This window comes from Etheostoma spectabile, chromosome 13 (assembly GCF_008692095.1).
Source record: "Etheostoma spectabile isolate EspeVRDwgs_2016 chromosome 13, UIUC_Espe_1.0, whole genome shotgun sequence".
Taxonomy (NCBI): Eukaryota; Metazoa; Chordata; class Actinopteri; order Perciformes; family Percidae; genus Etheostoma; species Etheostoma spectabile.
Window position 1 is genome coordinate 28,702,752 of NC_045745.1, and position 22,103 is coordinate 28,724,854.

At 40.8% G+C, this 22,103-nt stretch overlaps 1 protein-coding gene across 10 annotated transcripts in view; it reads right to left on the reverse strand.

The window, feature by feature from the left end:
- Positions 1–21,677, reverse strand: part of acaca (acetyl-CoA carboxylase alpha) — a 34,479-nt gene extending 12,802 nt beyond the window's left edge. Inside the window, exons 1-41 of one of the 10 annotated variants that reach the window (XM_032533222.1) lie at positions 21,471–21,677; positions 19,928–20,186; positions 18,168–18,300; positions 17,823–17,961; positions 17,522–17,631; positions 17,349–17,430; positions 17,151–17,249; positions 16,850–16,956; positions 16,627–16,737; positions 16,204–16,413; positions 15,902–16,072; positions 15,165–15,326; positions 14,855–15,018; positions 14,531–14,681; positions 13,530–13,633; positions 13,195–13,422; positions 12,834–12,984; positions 12,582–12,716; positions 11,858–12,004; positions 11,577–11,765; positions 10,647–10,747; positions 10,212–10,300; positions 9,845–9,969; positions 9,621–9,734; positions 9,133–9,246; positions 8,957–9,046; positions 8,727–8,845; positions 7,748–7,771; positions 7,140–7,289; positions 6,508–6,645; positions 6,312–6,414; positions 6,121–6,228; positions 5,944–6,000; positions 5,619–5,663; positions 3,713–3,754; positions 2,812–3,027; positions 2,498–2,653; positions 2,188–2,391; positions 1,046–1,201; positions 778–924; positions 137–406 (exon numbers count right to left, since the gene is read on the reverse strand). In XM_032533222.1, coding sequence (XP_032389113.1) covers positions 137–406; positions 778–924; positions 1,046–1,201; positions 2,188–2,391; positions 2,498–2,653; positions 2,812–3,027; positions 3,713–3,754; positions 5,619–5,663; positions 5,944–6,000; positions 6,121–6,228; positions 6,312–6,414; positions 6,508–6,645; positions 7,140–7,289; positions 7,748–7,771; positions 8,727–8,845; positions 8,957–9,046; positions 9,133–9,246; positions 9,621–9,734; positions 9,845–9,969; positions 10,212–10,300; positions 10,647–10,747; positions 11,577–11,765; positions 11,858–12,004; positions 12,582–12,716; positions 12,834–12,984; positions 13,195–13,422; positions 13,530–13,633; positions 14,531–14,681; positions 14,855–15,018; positions 15,165–15,326; positions 15,902–16,072; positions 16,204–16,413; positions 16,627–16,737; positions 16,850–16,956; positions 17,151–17,249; positions 17,349–17,430; positions 17,522–17,631; positions 17,823–17,961; positions 18,168–18,300; positions 19,928–20,157 — 5,391 coding nt within the window. In that variant the 5' untranslated portion in view covers positions 20,158–20,186; positions 21,471–21,677. Of the gene's footprint in view, positions 1–136; positions 407–777; positions 925–1,045; positions 1,202–2,166; positions 2,392–2,497; positions 2,654–2,811; positions 3,028–3,712; positions 3,755–5,618; positions 5,664–5,943; positions 6,001–6,120; positions 6,229–6,311; positions 6,415–6,507; positions 6,646–7,139; positions 7,290–7,747; positions 7,772–8,726; positions 8,846–8,956; positions 9,047–9,132; positions 9,247–9,620; positions 9,735–9,844; positions 9,970–10,211; positions 10,301–10,646; positions 10,748–11,576; positions 11,766–11,857; positions 12,005–12,581; positions 12,717–12,833; positions 12,985–13,194; positions 13,423–13,529; positions 13,634–14,530; positions 14,682–14,854; positions 15,019–15,164; positions 15,327–15,901; positions 16,073–16,203; positions 16,414–16,626; positions 16,738–16,849; positions 16,957–17,150; positions 17,250–17,348; positions 17,431–17,521; positions 17,632–17,822; positions 17,962–18,167; positions 18,301–19,927; positions 20,187–21,470 lie in introns of all 10 variants that reach the window. The other 9 variants (XM_032533220.1, XM_032533226.1, XM_032533225.1 and 6 more) reach the window with 9 other exon arrangements.
- Positions 21,678–22,103: the final 426 nt, after the last annotated feature.

Sequence of the window (22,103 nt, forward strand, 5' to 3'; positions counted from 1 at the left end):
ACACACACACACACACACACACACACACACACACACAATATATATAGAAATAAATAAGCCACGAGATCATTGTCTGAAGTACTGACATCCATTATTGTAAAACTACGTTCACTAGTACAATTAGGAATATACTGACCTTATAAGGGTCAGCTGTATCTTGCCAGGCAACATGGAACATGTGTCTGATTTCCTCTGCCAGCCCAATGCGGGCGCCACTGTTGGCTGCGATGTAGATTCGGGGGATGCCGCTCTCTCGTGCCATCTCTGAGGCTCGCAGGAACAACAAGTCCTCCTGGGGCCCAAATGAGCCTATCTTGTGTGTGATGTCGTTACTTATAACGATGATCTCACGCCCCACTGGATATTCTGGAGTACGCAGAGTCATCCGCCATGCCACCATGCCAATCTGGATAGACAGAACAGAGGCACTTTAACACAATATAATGTAAGATAAATACACTGTAAAAACTGTATTTTTATTCAATTTAATTAATTTGAGTTAAGGTTGCAAACTGCAGCACTTTCTGCTTGGCATAAATAGAATTACCAGACATTGGTGTTATTTTTTTAATCCACGTTCAATAATGCATTAAGTATTGCGATACAACAGTAAAGTATTTTAAGAACACAGCCAAAGAAACACAGAGACACCTACAGAGTGAAAGGGAAATTGCACATTTTGAAAGAGGTAGATAGACAAAAAAAAGGTCATGTGTCATGAGTACTATTTACGTTTTTTTTAAGTCAGTATTTATGCATTAAACCAACATAACTGACCTCATTGCCCCCTGGCAGTCTGTTCATCTGCACCAGCTGGCCTTGGGCGTCAAGAACCAGCTCTGTGAAGGTAAGCAGCTCAGAAGGAAGAGGGCATTTGGGTAAGGTGGCAAAGGACTGGAATGAGTGCCACAGCTTTTTCAGAGCCTGGGAAAAAGATCAATTAAAAATAAAGTTATTCAATCAACAATATTTTGACAAGCAGTAATTCTGAGCATAACCCAAGCACAACGGTCAAGAAGTGAGTTTCTTTGTTTTTGTTTTGTACCTGTCTGAACATTTCTGGAAAGTCATAGACATAGGTGGTGCCCAGAGACTGCGCCTGGAAGCGCTTAGACTGCAGCAGGTCCTTGGTCACATAGGGGGTGTTGATGAGCATGCCGTGCAGCGGACCCTGCTTGTCGCCATATGCTTGGAACATGATCTGAACAAAGAGGGACAGAGATAGTTACTTTTTTATAGATACATTGAACTCTTCTACCACCTTGCCGTAAATACCATAATGCTTTGAGAATGTTGATGATGATAATGAACATCTGTCATACCCACTTCAACAGCATTAACCAACACAAAGTATATGAGCTACCAATCCTTTATTCTATACACTATGAACAAATTCACAAAAGAAGCACAACTTGGAGCAATGTACACAGGAAGTGCCACAAATCTAGAGAGGACATCAGGCTTTGTCACATTATCAGGGCCATCAGACAAAGACACACAGCCATATACGTGACCTATCCTAAGTGCTGCAATGTGCAGGTATGTTTGATGCAGACACTTCCAATCACAGCTGTTTAGTTGAATTACACGTTAAAAAAGCTCAGTAGCATGTCCTTGTATGGCAAAAGCATTCCACTCCACACTGACACGCTCAACATCTTTCTATAAGACCTATTCTAAACTCAAGTTCAATCATTTTAGAAATGATTGCAGGAAATGCAGCAGTTTGTTTTCTTAACCATGTTTAGAATCTTGAAATAAAAACCAAAAATCAACAACTCTCACATTCTGCTGGAGCTGATGGGATAACATTTCACTGGATATGTTTTTTGTTTTGTTTTTTAATCGATGGATTTACTATTATGGATGGTTGATGGACAGATGGATGAATGGCCAGGTGAATTGTTACTTACCTGATCAGCTGTCAGGTCAAAGGATATTACTCAAATAATTGTCCACCAGGCAAAGGGCCCCGACACCATACTGGATCTTTACATAAACTCAATAAATCTTAAAGCCGGAATTTTGAAATTTTGTATAACAAATTTACTAAGTCTAGGCTTGCTAATTGCATTCTGGGAGCTGAGGCTTCCAGGATGGAGCTGCAGTTTTTTGCCAGCGACTGGACAATAAGCAGATGAGATGGAAGATGTATCAGTGCCCCACCTGTCGGTCTTTGGGCCCCACCTGTCCCGTTCGGGAATCAGTGACCTCCTTGTACAGGCTGATGTCCAGGTAGTAGCCTGATTCATTGGTAAGGAAGAGGCGGATGGGGATCTGCTTTCCCGTTGGAGTCAGGCGGATGTTAATTTTCAGTTCGGCCTGCAGGACACGCAGCTTCCACAGACGGCTGCCGTAACGCATCACCATGGAGCGCACAGACTCCTCAATCTGAAGTTTGAAGAGAAAGCGAACTCATTAATAACATTGTGAGCTCTGGTCTGACTGCGTATCAGAGATGTGTCCGTGTGTATGTGTATGTGATAGTTTCACAAACCTTTGATGGGTCCATGATGACTGTGGGGACAAAATTGAGGAAGATATGATTGCAGTCAGTTCGTACAGTTGTGTTGTTGAAAGCCACCTCCAGCTCATCCATGGCTTCCAGCAGCAGACGCTCTGCCTCATTGTGAAGGTATTCAAAAGAGGCCTCCTAGTGAAGCAACAGAAGAAGAAAAAACTGTCATTGGGGGCACGTACAATTTATGTGTAAATCAAACAAAGGACCTACAGAACTGTGATGGAGAATCCAAACCATTTGAAAACAACTTAAAAAATTGGAGCGCCACAGTTGTTCCCCCATTGCCTTACCTTTGTGACCAGATCGGAGTGGCGGATAATGGCTCGCACAAAGAAACGGTAGTCCGTAACCTCTGTGCCCACCTCCACACGGGCTGCACCCAGGTACAAATGCATCTTGTGGTTGGAACATGGGATGGCACTTAGCGCAAAATTGCGCATGCGGTTGAGCTCCAATTGGAAAGCTAGGGCTGGCTCCAAGTGACGATAGATCCTGTCCTCCTCAAACTATTGAGAAACAGACAGGACAGAATCAAACACAAATACTACACCTTTTTGAATGAACATGCTCAAAAACTTTCCTGAAAAACTTTTTCTTTACGAGTTAGGCTTCCCTAACCATTATCTCTTCCATTAACAGAAGAAGTCCAAATTGGCAATTTCAGGAGCACCGAGTTGATGTAAGAGTAAAAAAGATGCCTGTGAGCCACACACTGTATTAAGTAAATGAAATTATGGGCAATCTCAATCTCAGAAAGCTGCTAATGGGTGCCATTTCTCTTAAATGGGAGACATAATTTAAGAGTTCATTACTTTAATGAGTTTTGGTGGTGTCATTGTAGTGAAACTATCAGGGGTAACGGAGAGGAAGAGCCATCACTGATTGTGATAGAGTGAAAGTCAGCACTGCCAGGGGGGGTTAAAAGTTGTTTCCTATAACCACAGAACGGTTTTAAATGGTCTCCCAGTCAAGGAAAGTCAATCAATCTGTATGTGTATTGTACATTGAAATGTGTGGGTAAATTTGCAATGTCACAATAATTTGATGCATGTGTGTTACCCTTTATCTTTTCAATATACCATAGACCATAGTCCAATAGGCCATTCTACATGAGCAAACACAAATTTAACCATTCAGAAAACAGTTAAAAGTGATAATTTGACACATGGTTTGAAATATGTAGACACCCACCTTGTTTCTTGCACGGAATGTGAAGAATTTTGGGAATTCTCTCTGTATGGAGGATAGTGAGACAGAGAAACGAGAAAAAAAATCAACAATTGTCTCCATAGCAGAAAACCATGGCTATAAACACAGCAGTACCAGCAGCACCAAAATCAGTTAGCCATATATTAACTATAAACCTAATCACAGTAGGTGTCAATAAGTAAAGGACTTTGCTAAAACTGTTATACCAGTAAGTATGGAGTATTATGCAGTGATGATAAGGACCTTGCTCTACATGCAATGGGACGTATGCTGCTTTACTGCTGTCATTTATCTATCAGAAAATCACTGTGTATTCACTCAGATAGCAAGCTGACATAATAAATGATAATAGACTGCATATATAGCACCAGTCACTCAGCTAATGAATAAAACATTTCCTTTTTTCAGAGACATTTGATCCCCTGAATAATGCCTGGTAGCCCTTTTTGACGTTATCAGATGAAGTGTCGCACTTGTCAAAACAATGCCAGACCGATTGGAGATGCACTCATCAGCTCACAGCCTGCACAATAACAAGGGGACTGCAATAGTACACACACTGGAAACCTTCACAGCCATGATTTGACACTGTGATTACGCATCATATTCACCTTCTACAATAAAGCGACCCGAGAAAAAAAAAAATTTGGATGACCATGCAGAATGGTGGAGACTAGTGAAAAACCCCTCCGTGTTACAAGGGCCACATAATGACCGTGACACGAGTTAGCATGATTAGCTCTCATAGAGACTGTTGTGCCATCAAAAGGAAAATCAAAGCCTATTGTCAAAAATGAAAGAAAGAACTGGGCATTTCGCAAAATGTAATCCAGTTCTACATCCCTGTCATTATCTTTCAAATGCTAGTGGGTGTTCTTCTGAATGGGTCCATCGTGGCACGACAAATACGGCCCTGTGTACTACAGCACAATTGACACCGCATATCACCAAACTGACGTGATTGGGGGGTTAAATTCCTGCCTTGCTATTCACGCTAAAAATGTGTGCTCACATCACTGCAAGGCACTTACAATTGACATTATATGGTGACAATATCTGTGCAAGGAGTTCATGGTTCTGGGGCTTTAATGACGCATTTAAACTGTAGCTCTAAAAACGGTATGTAACCCTAAACGTATTCAGCTCAATGGTGGGTTAGGTTTCCTTTATCTACCCTGATGCAACAGAGTTAAATGAGCTTTCTCCTGAAATCAGAAAGTTGCAGAACCCCATGGTTAGTAATGGAAAGATCAAAAAAGGTCTTTTAGGTGTGAGAATTTTTTTTTTTTTTTTAAATCAAACTTTGTTTGCATCATGATTTTTTTGTGACAATTATTATTATTTTCCCCAGAATCGATTTTTTAGAATTTATTTTTTACCAATAAAGGCCCTAAATATTTTCTGTTTAAATGGTACAGCCAAAATGGTAAAGCGACTACAGCATGTCCATTTCTAATAAAGCAGAAAATGCAGAATATCCATGTTATGTACAATACTATACAAATCAAATTAATGTCAGACTGACTCACTGACTCATGTGATGTGAATTCTTCTTAGATAACAATTAGTCTTTAGTAATGTCTAATGATATATTGTCCGGAGAAGTGGAATAACAAAATCACAATACTCAAACTATCAAATCCCAATATTTCTAGAATCGCAATAAACGAAAAATGCACCCATGTATCGTGAAAGAATGCAATCGGGGCAAAAGCATTTTTTGCCAGCCATACTGTCTTTTGAGCTCATTGATCTACCCTATGGTATTTTAAACCATATTTGTTGCAATTGGCTGTCTGGATTTTTTTCCAAATTCATTTGTACTTGTCCCATAAATCAAATCAAAAGAGCCACCTGTCCATACTTTCTTTTGTCCTTCTCTACTTACATGAAACCTTTGGTCCACCTCACAGTTGACTTGCTTCCTGAAATCCTGTCATCATGAAGCAAAAGCAAGGCATGCAGAAAGAGATACAGAGAAATAGGAAAAGCAGCTAAATTCCAAGTGCAAATTATTATAATATACAGACGTAACAATGTCATTACATATATTTAGAGTAATGAAGTATTAGTAATTACAAAAAGAAAGACGCAGAACAATTCATTTCATTTGAAAAAAATGTTTGGAGATGCTTTTCAGAACTGCTGAATTAGTGACATGCAGGGCATGGGTGGAGACAGGTAGTTGACTTAGGAAATATCAACTAGCTCACCTTCTGAGCCACAAGGAAAGTCAGCCTACGGATGCCATGTTCAAACAGCATAGATTTCTAGAATGGGAGGCACAAATTGGCAGGATGAGAAGATCTTTCTGAGCCTTCTCAAAAAATGAACTCTCAATTCTGAAATTGAGAGACACAAAAGCCTTGTTGTGTTGTGAGGGCTCTCACCTTTGAGTGAGTAAACTCTCGGAATATGGCTGCCAGGCCGTCGTCGTCAATGTCGCTGTCGGTCTTTATAGCCACATTCAAGATATGGATAGGCTCGTCCTGCACGCTCTGGATGACAAAGCAATTACACATTTAATTCTAAAGTACACAGCCACACCGGTCAATGACTACCAGACGTCTGTTCTCCTCACCTTGTTGTCCTCTTCGCCATACAGGACAGGATTACCTCCCTCTGGGAAGGTAGGACTTGATGGTGGAGAGTCAGAGAAGCAGCTTAACACGTCGTTTATGTTTCTGTAGAGGAGAGAAATCATGCATGCAATGAATCACACTTGCGTATCATCACCTACCAATGGAAAAAGGTAAGACCTACAAACAAGGACTGACCTGGTAAACTCCTGGAAGGAGCGGAACGCAACCATGGCTCCCATGCGCTGGCAAGGCGGCGTAAAGGATGTGTCAAGCAGAACGTCACTGACCACATGCACCATGCCGTAGTGGTTTAGGTTGGATGAGAATGACATCCTAAGGTATCGACAGAGAGCAGTTACAATGGGAATCAGCCACATTGCTAGAATGACTCGGTGAAAATGTTCCCCATCCACCTTTAAGAACCTCACAACAGTTTGGATTCCTCTGTTTTTAGGCAATGTCAGATCCTGGGATATAATAATAATAATATTTATGAAAACACACAGTACGTGTTAATTGTAGGGAATTGTAGGCACTCTTTGTAAACTGAATGAGGTTCAAATAAATAAATAAAAAATTAGAAACAAAATTACACCATTACGTGTGAACACAGGAAAGCGACTATAAAAGTATGTTAAGAATTTATGACAAAACACATGATAGTGTAAGAACATGTTCCTTTCACAGGAACAAGAAAACATAAAACCATCAGAGAGACCATTTAAATAATCATTTTCCAGTTTGTGGGGTGTTAGTCCTTTGATTGTAAAAAGCTGTCCCAGAAATTAAACCCACTGAAAGCACTCAAGAGGTTTTGTGTTTCAAACCTGTCCACAGTATCCATATCTGAGGCGTTTTTCTTCTTGGCACTATCATCCTTAGATTTACTATGTTGTGCTTTAAGGTCCTGGGGTATAGTTTCCAGTAACCTAGTGTCCGCTGCTTTTATAAAGTCCAAGATTGGAGCAGACATTTTCCTGGCAGAACATTCACAGGTTTCAGTTCAGGGAATTCGCACTGGTGTACAACATTTCCCAAACATGTAATCTGACTTATCCACCTGACATCCCAAATTAATCCAAACCTCCTCAATACTGAAGCACATACACACAATAGTTTGGTATATAACACTCTTTCACAAAGACAGACACAAACACACATAGAGACTCAAAAAAATGACAGAGGCTGAATGCCAAGGGCCATGCTGGTGTCAGTATTAAAAAAAACTTTCTAAATTAGACAAATTGCAGTTGCTAAATCGGTTTCATTTTGGAGAGATTTTAAGGCACCAAACAATTGCATAATCAAACAATTTGTTGACTTTATCAACAGATGAATTACCTAATCATGACTTAATAACATGAATTACTGCTTTGACCATGCAGCTAGCTAGTCTACAGTCAGTAATGTGCAATGGAAATAATGTTTACAATACCTGTTTAGAGTGGGGATGTTCCCTCTGCAATCAAACAACATTGATTACTACGTGGTTAGTGGCAGGCATCAGGAGAGGAAGACAGTCAAGGTGCAGAGCTATGTGTGTGTGTGTCTGTGTGTGTGTGTGTGTGTGTGTGTGCGTCCTTTACCGCGATGAATATATTTTGCAATGATCAATATCTAAATGAATGCAATTAATGGGAAAATGGAGGATAAAGTAAATTGGAAACGTCTTTCTAGCCGTAAACACACATTTCACTTCCTGACTGCTCCCTTTATAACATGCATTATGAGATGTCCTGAGGTACAAGACAGAGAATCATTTCACACTCACACTTTAGTGATGGAGGTTAATTCAGGCACAAACAATCACAAGGATGCTATTAAATGTGTACGATGGCAAGTTTAAGGATTTCTGCAACTAAATGCATCAACAAGAAAAAACAAACAACCAAGAGAAATAGTAGCACTGCGAAGCATCAATAAGCAAATACACAGAGACATACACACACTCGCACCCAGGCAAACTGAACACAATCACACAGGTGGGATGAAGACAGAAATATCAAAGTACTTTGTCTGTTACAAGCCTTCTTAAATGCTGTGATTTGGTACAACGCAAATCCACAGGTAACCACACCACACCTCTACCTATGCTACAAACACCGAGACAATTGAATAACCCAGTGGTTCTGAGGCAAACAGAGATACAAATGTAGAGGGATCCCCCAAATTGTGCTAATCATTCTGAGGAAGAAAGCAGTGAGTAGGAAGTGCTAAGATATATGCTAAATTACACATTACGCAGGGATCAAATGTATGCTGGCTCATCACTGCCACCAATGGACAATTCAATATCCATCCCTATTATAAATATTATATTCCTGTCCATAGTGCCGTTTAAGGGGGGGGAAGGAGCAGCGGGAAAAGGTAATGCACAGCATGTGGGCCTTGCAGGCGTTTTATGAGCGGTATACCTGTTGGGGTGTGAGGTGGGAAGCATGAACTGGAACTCTACTATACACGTGTTGTCCCTCAGTTGACGATGCTGGACACTGTTGAGCTCATAGGCAATGTATGCTCTGCGAACGTACACCTGCGATAGGAGATAAAGCCACAGAAAAGGAAAATTTGATATCTGAATCACCTGCATTTTTTAATTTCTTTAAATGGAGTTGAAGCAAATTGAGATCAGTGTTGCTCTCACCTCAAGAGCAGCCATCCTGACTACCTGATTACTGTGGTAGAAGAAGTTGGGCAGAACATCAAAGATTGACGTTTCTGAAAGGATCAGTTTCTAGAGAAAAACACAGATAATCAGTCAGCTTGAACACTTTCTTTATTTCCAGGGCATTAGATAAAGCCAACTCCTTTGTTGCCTACCTGCAGGTTCTCGATGCAGAATTGGTGTCCATACATATCAATGGCAGAGAGGAAGATGGACTCCACCTGGTTGTGTCGTAGCTCATAAGAAGGGAGGTGGGACGCTATCAACACCTGGGTACAAAGGATGAATGAAAGACGGTCAACTCATTTATTATTAAATGACATAGCACACGCTTCTCTTCACAGCTTGTAAAAGTGTACATCTCTTTACGGTTCTCTTTGCTCCAGATTTAAAATGTTCATGAGAATTACCGATTTTCCTGTTATCATTTGTCTATCGTTTTGTTTTTCACCCATTAAAATGAACAAGAGTAGATGGTGACACCTGGTGGTGAACTCACAACACTATCTTTTACTTGAAAGTCCTACATAAAGCAGCTTTAACCACTTCAAGATAATTCATATTTTTCAGGTTTTTAATTTAAGCGGGCACAATTTGAATTCAAAATTAATTTGTCAAAAAAGATTAGGAATCCACATCTGACCTGCCGGGCCCGCAGTGCCACCTTGGCATTGGTTGTCTTGCTGAGCTGGGTGAGTTCAGTCAAGATGGCCATCAGTTCATCTGTCAGTGTGGGATCCCGGCCACACAGCTGATCCTAGACACAAGAGAAGATAACTTTACAGAACATCACTAGATAGATATCTTTAAACTCTTTAGTTTAGGGAAAACTTTGAACTGGTCTAAATCAGTGAGACGGACACTTACAATCAGCATAGTGACCAGCAGGTTCTTCTTCGTGACTTGAGCGTGGGAGAAGATGTAGTTGAGCACGTTGGCCATGTCGCCTTTGTTTTCCTCACGCAGTGCAAACACACACTTGTCATAGTGTCCTGTTAACAAACCAACATGTAAGAGCTTTGGTAAATACTGCACAGGGGAACTGCAGTCACACAGATGCTCAGGTGTTTATTGTTAAAGAGCTCCCCCAAGTGAACAGAATGAGTAAGTGCAATTCTTCTGAAAAACTTTAAGGACGACAATTCTAGCAGCACGTTCCTCTTGCATGTGGCAACGTGTCACTGCAATGTACCCTTGAAAACCAATAATTGAGTGTGTTGCTGCAGTCCCTCACCATTCTGAAACTGGATCTCTACTTTCAGGTACTGTCTGAGCAAGTCCATCACCACCGCCTTCATGTGACCTCTGATGCCACTGCGATACCTGTTGGAGACAAACACAGTCTGGCCTCACACAAAGGAGAATGCAGAATTGTATTTATTGTGCATCGGAGATCTAGTAACAAGGAAAACAACTAATACGGATCAATCCAATTTTAGTCTTACAAAGAAAGTTCATGGCATGCAGCAAATTACGGTGTGAGCCTTCTACACATTGGGAAGGTTGTTCCAGACCTAATGTGTAATGTGTGTGTGTAAGAAGCTGGTCTGTGCCATCTATCACTTTGGGTCATATGCTGTAAATCTAAGTGATCAATGTGTGAAACTTTGGATTATATTTATAGCATCTCAATAGAATTCTTTGCCTATATAGAGAGCATCAGACTCACTTCTGCACCAGTTGAACAATGCTTTGTGTGTTCATAAAGAAGACTTCTCTCTCTGACTTCTTGTTGAGAGTAGCAGCATGGCTGTCCAGGATGTTTGCAATCTGGAAATATAAACAATATAGGCATTTAATCAAAACAGCAGTGGAGACTCGTAAGCAATAAATCCCACTGGTACTGATGGCCCCTCAATTAACTTACTCTCGTTACAGGTGGGATCCTAACTGGGTGTGAAATTAGTGATTCAAATTAGAGATTAATACAATTTGAGGTGTGTGAAAAAATCCGCTCACTACTTCTTACGGAGGCATGTCCTTTCTTTGCTTTTCTTAAAATATGCATGAATATTTACAAAACTGTACAAAACAACATCAAATGCAGTAGATTGTTTCAATAATGCTGCACATTGTTGGAAGACAGACATATTTTCTAATTACAGACTTGGTTATAAAGAATAGCTATATAAATGATATGTGTAAATACGATTCCTCGTTGCACACACACAGACAGAACTTGCCTTCTGCTTACCCTTTTACTTATACAGATATGCAGTCACTCAGACATATATTGCCAAATAATTTGTTTGCACAAGAAACTGTACAAAAAGTCACGAGGAGGTGGACAGTGTTTTTTGGCAGACTGGGAAATTGGAGTGCAATTGAATCTTACAGTTGAGAAATCCCACAGCCAAACTAAAAGCCATTAATACCTGGAAACCAATAAAACCCAGTTGTTATAACAGGTTTTTACTGCTGTCAAAAAAACTATATATGTGCATAACTAATTACTTATAGTGGAAACCACACAAAATTATAATTGGCAAATAAAAAAAGATTATATTGTAAATATGTTATTATAAGGTTATCGACAATGTAAGATAAGAAGAATTCTGTGGGCATAGTTCGCATTGTGTGTGCGCATGTGTTGCTGCACCTGTTGGCTGGGAAACTGGCAGAGCACGGAGGTGATGTTGCTAGCATACTGAGCCATCTCCTTCTTGATGCACTTCTCCACAGCAGGGGGGATGCGACCTGACACACTGGTCATGATGTCTTGAAGCTCCAACAGTGGTAAAGAAGGATCCCGCATGGTTTTCATCATCCTTTCCACCCACTCTTTCAACTAGGACAGACACAAGAGACGTATTTTTAAGGGGTAGCTTACAATTGGAAGCGTTGATGTTGCCATGTAAACAGGTGTTCATAAATTCTTACCCTAGCACTGAAAAAAGGCTCAGGAAGACAGTAGCCACTCATTATGTGAACAAGATGATCCAGTGTGTTGTGGAAGACTCTGTGTAGCTTTTCCCCTCTCAGAGCTACTGCCTGGATAGTAGGCAGTGGCCCTGTGAACAAGTCTGCCTACAAGACAAACAAAAATACTGATTATAGACATTTGCCAACATTGCTGTGCATATGCTGATGTTTCATAGACAAGCATTCTCATACTATAGTAGAAAGCAGCAGGCATACTCTGAAAGAAAAAAACCACACCGTCTAAATGCATGTTGAAAAAAACAAAATCCTGAATAATTTTTGTCCGAGAAAGTAATTGAATCTGTCATATTTACACCTCTGTAGGCATTGTTACCTAACCAGTAGTGACCCATTTACCAGAAAAGGGCTCCTTCTTCCTCATATAGGATACCTCCTGACTTTCTAGCATTACCTTGGTTCAGATGTCTATGCAGACAGCAGCTCTCTTCAGATAAATAAGCCTTCATCTTTGTTGGTAGTTTCAATTCCCTGCCTCATTGATGTTTTGACTTCACACCCAATTAACTAATATATAGGCTAAGATTAAGCAGAGTGCATCTTTTGTGCATGGAAATGCAGTTTGAGTTACTTTTACTAATAAAAAGGAGCCAAAAGCTCAAATGCATGGCCTAACTTAAAATGCTAACTTTAACTACTTACTAATTAGTCAGACACACAGTACCTGTTGTACTCTGCTTGGGTCATCCAGTTGCAGCTTGGCAATGACACAGCCAGGGTCCAATGCTGCTCCAGCCCTCTTCACATAGTGAATACAACCAGACTCCAAAGCTGTGAGGGTCATTACCATCTTCATCACCTGGAATTTACAAGTACAAAGTTTACATTTGTAGAACAGAAACAAAACTACAAGTACATGTGAACTGATTCCATCTTTATTATGGAAAACACACACACAAGCCTTAAGATACTGTACCTCTATTTCAGCATAGCACTGGCCAGAAAACACGTGCCCACCATCCTCGACTGTGTACTGGATAAGCTTTCCTGCTGAAGGAGATCGCAGCAGCGAAGGATCATTCTCCCTTTCAAAAACACAGGTCTTGTTCCCAATCGTGATGCGATACCTGCAGGGAAAATAAATCAGAAGTCTTAAGTGCACCAAGTCATTTCTGTTAGGTTGTTAACCAATTAAAGATATTTCCAGGCAATAAATTAGCCAATTTAAGATGTGCCATTTCATTACGGTTTCATTCAATTTCTGTTCTGTGGTACGGTATTTATGGTACAATATTTATAAATGATCAATTTAATTGTAAAGCTGTGTTTGATCTTACCTGTCCACCTCTTCCTTCATGTAGGTAGTGTAGCTGCTTCCATCATAAGACAGCAAAAGACCTCCATCACTGAGCCGATGGACGTCCACCTCCGCTGAGGAGTTGTTCATGATGACCACATAGGAGTTGGGAGACTGGCGCGTCACTGTCAGGACGTACTTAGTGCCTTCATAGATCAGCTCCACGTTCACAGTGTTGAGTAGTGTGTGAGCTGGCAGCACCTGGCCCCTGGTCAGAGAGTAGAGAGCATCTCATGCTTGCTATTCAAATTATTTGTGTTTTGTGAGTGTCTACAACTTCCAATATATTATCATGACATTGCCATGTTTTTTTACCTTTCCAGAGAATGCAGAAAGTTGGACACACTGTTCCTTAGATTGACATCTGCCACATGAAGAGCCCCGGTCACAATTCCCAGCATGGTATTGGGACGCTCCGCCTAAACACAACATACACTTTATATTCTTAGCAAGGAAAAGGTTAAAAACAAATGGCATGGCGCCAGTAACATGAACTGCAGTGGGCCTTTCTATTATTGAAATACTTCTGTCTGCTTTCACTAATAAAATCGGTCACTATGTCGAGCATATCTAGTCTAGTGCATCTAGCCTAGCGATCGATATAGCTTTAGCCGATGACCAATACAGTCTGCTGATTTTCATGAGCTGATATTTGGAGCCAATACTGTTTTTGCTCCCTCAATTTACATCATAAAAATGTTGCCACACTGGGATCCTTGCCACACTGGGTTTGTTTTCAGAATCTGAACTTTCATTTCTTCAAAAATAATAAGCAAAAACAGATCAGTGTCACTTCTGCAATCATCTTACATTCATATCACCCAAATTATATGTGAAATGTGCATCATATGGATGGCTGCTCTGCATATGGTTTACTGTGCAAGGGTAAAAAGCTATTATCAACATCTACAACACAGATGATGCATTGCTTGCTGACATATCATAAGACAGATATAATCAGGTCATCACAAAATGTCCTTTGTCAACACATTTAAATAATTTAAGAAAACAATAAACCTAAAAAGTAGCCATTGAAATAAAGTGCTTGATTTGTAATTTGAGACATGGTGCTAGTGGTGGAGGGGCAGTGCATGGTCTACATGAACGGCAGCGTCTCCATCAACACACAGCTGCCTGTGGATGCCTGTCGGTAAATAATGCCGGGAAAAAACTATTGGCGAATGTAGCAGCCGCATATTGGCTGATGCTGATTCATGTAAAAATGCAAATATCGGCCCGATATTTCAACCAGCCGATGAAATCGGTCTATCGCTAATCTAGCATCTAGTGGCCACAGATGGACCATCTCTGCATACCTGCATCTTCTCGGAGATAAGCCTGTCAAGCCAGCCGGTGTCAATGCTGTTGTGCTGAAAACTTTCTGTCTCCAGCAGCTTAATGAGGTATTCCACTGTGGTCCTGAAGTCTCCTCTTATAGACAATTCTTTCAGAGCTACCACCATGTTGCTAGAAAGAGATTAATACATCACCACACAAGTTAATGATAAAAACCTCTGATTAGACAAATGTATATGAAATATATCTCATTGGAAATATAAAGTATATTAAGATTAGCAATAAGTAAATGTTTCTGATCTTTCTGACAAAATAAGACTTTTGAAAATTGGGTGTTTACTCACGAGATGGCTTCTTCACGATTCTCTCCCCAAGAGAAACAGTGTCCAAATTGGGAGTCAGCAAACTCGTGCAGCCCTCCAGCCGCTGCAACACTGAAGTAGCCCCACACGTTCTTATTGCTGCGGAAATTCAGCTCTTGCACTGTTCCAGAGCTTGGTTTGAAACCCTGCAATTACACCACATTTCACTCTTTCAAAAACAGCTAATTTGACACTAAGAGAAAGGTCACATTTAGGAGTAATAACAATGGTGTTTACGTATGGTACGACAGAATTACAATTATTTAGTGTACCCACAGAGAGTGAGGCTTACCTCATCAGGGTTTTCACTGGTGATACGTGCTGCAATGACATGGCCCCGTGGGGAGGGGGCTGTCGACAGACCCTCAAAGTCAATTGGAGAGTCTCCCCAGGGGTGGACCCCATAAAGCATCCTGATGTCTTTGATTCTTTGAAGAGGAATACCCATAGCAATCTGATAGAAGATAGTGTTATTAGCAGGAAACAAGTTTATGCAATGTAACTGACATAAATAGAACATTTAGGAACAGGCTCCCAGGCACTGATGGTAAACAACACATTAACTTATATAGATCATGATTATATTTGCTTTCAATGAGTGTTTTCTGATGGTTGCCAACATCATGTTTTCTGTTTTTTAGACCTCCGATAAACACCATCTTTCTGACAGAGTCCTGTCGTTGCAAAAAAAGACCCTCATCCTTTGTGCCAGAGAGAATGTGTCACTCCCACGGTATCATCCAATCAGCATGGCTACAAAGCCTTCCTAGCAACACTGCCCTTCAGCTTGACTGCCACTGACCTATTTACACACAATCCCGTAACACTGCAGAACAGACCATGTGACCACGTGCCGCTACAACAACTGGATCTACTACTTCTTTTACAGTCCGTTGCCATGGAGACAGGGGGCCCAAAGCTGTGAAGGCGGTGAAGCGTGCCAACTTTGTCTTCTATAGGACAGTGCCAGACTTGTACGTACTGTATGTGTTCTTTATAACAGTGCAGGTGTGTCTGGGTGGGACTGACCTGCAGTTGGGCAGCAGGCAGGTTGACATCAGCCACCATCTCCGTACAGGGGTGTTCCACCTGCAGACGAGGGTTGAGCTCCAGGAAGTAGAAGCTGCCATCCTGGCTGTAGAGATACTCCACTGTACCTGCACTGACGTAACCCACCATCTTAGCCAGCTTCACTGCACACTAAGGAGAGCAAACAATTCCATTTGTTTCAAGGTTAAAATTTGTTAAAACAAATCTGAATTTACTTAGTAGATGTTAGGTCTCTATTAATTATCTATAGAGAATTTGAAACAATGCTAGATGTTTTGTACCCCTTCCATATCCTCAAACACATCCGAAGTGGCGATGGTAGCAGGAGCCTCCTCTATGATTTTCTGGTGCCGTCGCTGCACAGAACAGTCTCTACCAAAAAGGGAAATGGCATTGCCATATTGATCAGCCAAGATCTGGACCTCTAGGTGGCGGGCGTGCTTAGCCAGCTGCATGACGAAAATAGGTGATCCTGGAACTTCTGCCTGGACCTGGAGCACCAAATAAAAAGTAAATCCTTGCAGCCAAGAAATGCAGAAAAAGATCCTATTCAAAATGTTCATATTCTTTCCCATTAATCCACTTTGGTGCAGCAACATTTTCCCATTTAGATATTTTATTATACACTCTGACCCTATTCTATAATGTGTTATATCCTGCATTTTTCTAATTAAATGCTGGATTAAGCCTGAATTTCCACATACCTGTCTGAAGAGATTAGGGAAATCATCAACAGAGTTGACTTTACGAATGCCTTTCCCTCCGCCTCCCTCTGAGGCCTTCACCATGACAGGGTAGCCGACTTTTTCTGCAGCCTGGCAATGGAAACATACAGTTTTTCAGTATACATTCAAGTATCCACAGTATACTTAAGCACATGCAACATTAATTTGGCATTATGAACCGTCAGTGAAATGACGTGATTACCTTTAGACCATCCTCCACATCCTGGATGCAGCCAAGCTCATACACGTCAGAAGGAACATTGATTATTTTCTTCTTTTGGTCGTTCTCCGTCCATTCTACTGTCAAGCCTGAGAAAGACAAACAGAAAGCATATTAACATACAAGCAAACATCTGCTGCATTCATTTTAAATCTGTGGGAGTTCAAAATAATAAAGTGTTTCTTTTTAAATAAAAGGCAGCCCCTCTTAATTTAAGGTGGATTAAGTGGATCATAAACAGCCTGAACAAAAGACTATCTCTGGACCCTAAACTGTGACCTACCTGAGCCGCTCCAGGGCAGGGTTGGGATGCCAGCAGTCTGAGCCACGATGGACGAAGCAATCTTGTCTCCTAGAGCCCACATAGCCTGACTTGGGGGACCTGAGGAAGAAGTTAGCAATAAAAAAAGAGCAGTTTAGCTTAGTAAACTGATACTGTGAAGGTAAGTTAAAGGGTAAGAAGTAAGAAGCTTGTCTCTACCCATAAAAGCAATGCCATTCTTATGAAGCAGCTCTGGAAGTTTGGGGTTCTCTGAGGCATGACCCCATCCAGCCCACACAGCCTGTAAGGATCAAGAGTATGACATTTAATCAATGATGCATGATTAATTACTGCGGGGCAACTATAGATAAGATTAAGCATGTGGTCATAACCTGAACAGGTATGCGTTTGGCAATGTCCAGAATGAGCTCGACATTGGCATAGTTGTTGTTATTAGTCCCTCCTGGCACAGGCACATAATGATCGGCCATTTTGATGTACTCTGTGAACCAAAAGACAGAACCAAAGAAAACCTATTATTTTCCCCAAATAATCTTGCTGCAGTCACAGTTTCCCACGCTGGGTACTGTAATATCTATGATTAGCTAAGGTGTTTGAATGCAAAAGAGCAGAGTCTGGCGCTGTCATGCCACCGGCACCACAGTGCATAGCTGACATCATGCTGAAGCTCACCTGCATTGGCCTTCAGGTCCTCTGGGGTCACCATTACAACAAAGCGGATTGCTCTTTCATTGCGAAACATCTCATAGGCCCAGCGGCGGATGGAGCGCATGCATTTGACTGCCGCGATGCCATTGTTGGCGATAAGCACCTGGAGAGGGAAGATAGTTGAGCTATTGATTTGCTCACATAAGTTAAAATACTTCATTAATAATAGCTGTTATATACTGTATTTAGACATCACATTTTATAGCTGTGTGATGCAAACCCACAGTTTGTTCCGTTTTAGAATTCATTACTGGTTTGTTTTCATCATTCAAGAAGTGGCAAGTAGTGTACTAAATAAAAAATCGTCACCTTCTCGATAACCTTGTTGCCACCAAAGCGGGTGACAAATTCAGCAGGAGACGCCACAGTGAAGTCCCTCTGGAGATCAATACGCCGGCGATCTCTGCCTTGCTTCACAAGGTGCAGTCCCGACATGCTTGGTCTGTTTTAAGAAATACAACGAATGAATGTAACAGCCCTTAAAAACACCTTTAGTTTTGGGGGGAAAAAAACAGGGTATTCTGCAGCTATGCTGATAATAAACAGATAACTCATAAGCTCTCATTTTCAACTGTACAAAATACAAGACAAGAATTAAGAAATTAAACTGCTCAAAGCAAACTATCAAACGAGTGGGTGAGCAGCAACTATCAGGAAACATTAAAGAAAACCGGAAAACATACTAATAATAGGAATATGGCTAATAATATTTTTAAGAATAAAGCATTCTGCTAACAGTACAACCACTGACAGAGCAGACCATGGCATGAATAAAAGAACAGGACACTTTACAGTCCTCAAACATGGTAACATTTGGAGACAAGTGCCTTTTGAATCAAGCTCAAGAGGGTGGAGTTCAGGGGTAGTTCAGGGGGTGGGAAATTAATCTGGCTGGCTGGCTTCTGTGGTCTGACAGTGCTTTATTGCATCACTATAGGGGTTACTGACTGAAGAGGCAAATGTGCCCCTACTGTCTGGAGGCCCTGATTCCAATCCAGCTGTGGAGCACAAAGCCAGACTGGACAGAACAATGATTCACACATCTTGTACACAGTAGATAATGTGATTCTAAAATGGCAAACAAAAAAGTTAGTCAGCATGCGGGGAAAAAAAGACCTTTATTTACATGGCTGGCTGCATAATGAAACACTATTTGGAAACCACATGTATAGATAAAAAAAGCTGGAACACCTAAAAAACACGTATAAATTAGTTTTTAACACACTGGAAAAGTAAAAAGCAAGTAATATTCAGTAAATGATCAGCATGTGTGCATTTGAATCTCAAACCTTCTGTAATGCTTGAAAGAAAATGTAATTTTCAAGCCTCCGTCAGTGAAAGTAACAGTGAAATGAGAGGTCTACGCAGCACAACGAAAGACCTGGGCCTGGAAGAGAGACTAAAAACTGCTACAAGCTTCAAACAAAGTTCTGTATGTGGTAAATAATCCTTTAGACTAGTCCGGGAATTTGTGCTTGTGAGCATTTTTCTTACCCAAAACCAAAATTTGGAATTCTATGCCTACTTTCCAGGCCAACCACACAGACTCAGGACACAAAGAAACCCTTTAGCAGTGCGCTGCTAGTGAAACCACATTTTTGCACGTGTGCCGTTAGAAGGAGTAAATAGTCTGAACACAGTGACATTTTGGAATGCTCCCACAGGACTAGTCTCAGAGATAACATTTGAACTTGCATCATGTGCATCTGATGTTTGCAAGCCACTGTTTGTAAGCTGCTAAATTAATGTCTACGTAATATGTAAATTGAATGCATCACTATGGGTAAAGTTTACAAATGACTGAACAAAGTAAAGTATTCAAAATACTTAAATTGCAACGAAGACAACTCATCTTAAACCCTAAGGAGGCCGGTCATATTTTCCAGGTTCAGACCATGTTTTAAGTAGCTTCATAAACATGTTAAATTACTGATACAAATTGGCCCGCATGCCTGAGAAAAGAAAAGCTTTCGAACACAAATCATCACAGAAACACCTTTATCCACACAAATGTATATGAGCATTGAGAGACTAGAGGTGATGCAGATTGGCCAGGTTTGCGTTCTAACCTTAGATTGTGCAAGGGGCCATCATTGTTGTCGAATCCCATATCAAAGGTGCTGCTTGAGCTGTCAGAGGATGGCGACAATGAGCGAGTCTCCTTTTCCTCCAGCGGAAAGACAGGCTTCCCTTGGATTTCATCCTCAGAGTTCTCCTCCGATACGGATCCCACAATGAAGTGAGAGTGCAACGCCGCAACAGCCGGGTTCTTCTTGGCAGCACCGTTCTGCTGTGCCATGTCTGGGCGACACGAACAGGCTCCAAACACTGGCAAGAAACACAAGAGTGGCAGCAGCAGTTATAAAGGAGATAGAGAGTCCAAATACCAGGGTACATTGTGTCACAAGATTGCTTTGGCTGACATGTGATGCTGTTTATCATGTTGCAAAAGTGAGTTACATAAACTTAAGTAGACTATCTTGATAAACCGATATTGCAACACTTGACAATGACTGGTAGCATCAGGACATTGTGCGTACAGGCTCTGGAAAAGTGGCACATTAAACATGCCAAAACAGTTTGGAGTATACCATAATGCGAGACTGATTTAATAATGACATTTATATGTAACAATGTTTGTACTGTCATCAGTAACCATACAGCTATCTAAAGGATTGTTTTACAACACTGTCTATGTAAAAATCATATATTCACACACATGGTCACATAAACAGTATAATCCTGCCTGCATGTGAGAGACACTTAAAGTGTGTCTGCCAATTAAAACAAATGCAAAATAAATGCTTTTAGTCCATGCAATGGTCGAGACTATTGAATGACTACAACTGTATGTTGCATACATTTATTTTAGGGCACATTTCACTCTGGAACTTTCTCGTTCATAATTTACCAAGGACGTCACATACAATGTTGATTAACATCACCCTATGGAAACAAACAATAAGATGTCCCCTAACTGCCACGGTGCTGTCCAACTTGCCTCTGTCCCTTCCCGTTGCTACAACGCACGTGAAGATGCTCTTCACCTGTCCGGGCAAGTGGAAGGAGTAGCTAGACTTCGAGGTAAGACACACCTTAACTTACCTATCGCTAGCAGCTTGCGGGACCAGAAAAACAAGCCGAGCAATGCGGCCACGCACACTGCAAACGTGAGCAAGGGGAACATCGTAAAAATGGTACAGATAACTGCATTTAACAAACCGGAAACTTCTACCTCAAACCTTATAATTTAATGGCATAGCATGGCATAGTTAACTATGGTAACGAACGTTAGCGTAAAAAAAAAAAAAAACGTCAGCGTTACCTGTCACGTCAAAGCTAGCTTCCCTACTGAGCAGAAGCCCCAGATAAGCTGAGGCGCAGATGCTAAAAACGTTGGCGTTAGCTAGCTAGCTTACTGGCAGTGGCTAATGCAATTATAAAGCCACGGACATGGCACTAATATAGTACAATTAACGTTACTACTGACTGTCTGCAGGTGTAACTGTTACTGTAGCTAGTTACTGTAACGTCATGGCAGCGAAGTCGGAATCTCTGAGCGCAACGAACTTAACGTTACAGACACAACCTGACATAAACGTTTCAACTCACCGCTGGAGATGCACCGAAACGTAATCCTGAAAAAGTAAAGTCCAAGAGATTAACAAATTACTTCTGTCTCTCAGACATCTCTGCTTCCAGGGATGACGAAAAGAATCACATCATGATGAGGTAACAGACGCTTCCACAGCACAGCAGAGTGGGGTGATGATGATGCGCAGACAGTTTACTCCTGGACGTTGACCTCTGAGAGTAACTTCCGCTATAGAAATAGATCAGATAAAAGAGACTTCACACCCTAGACGTATGAAAGGAAGATGGAAAACAAAAAGGATTTATAAATTGTATATTATGTATGATATAATATGAAAATGAAATACTTTTAGTAGCTGTGTAGTCGTAGCTAGTGTATATTTAAAGAATATTTAATTTATGTTAAACGTAGAATTGTTTCATCTAGCTATGTAATTCGAATGAAGTACACTATCAATATTCCACACTACTAGATTTCCACCAACTAACCAGACACTTTCACTGTATATATATATATATATATATATATATATATATATATATATATATATATATATATATATATATATATATATATATATATATATATGTGTGTGTGTGTGTGTGTGTGTGTGTATATATTTCTAATATTGTCCTAGTTTCAAATTGGTT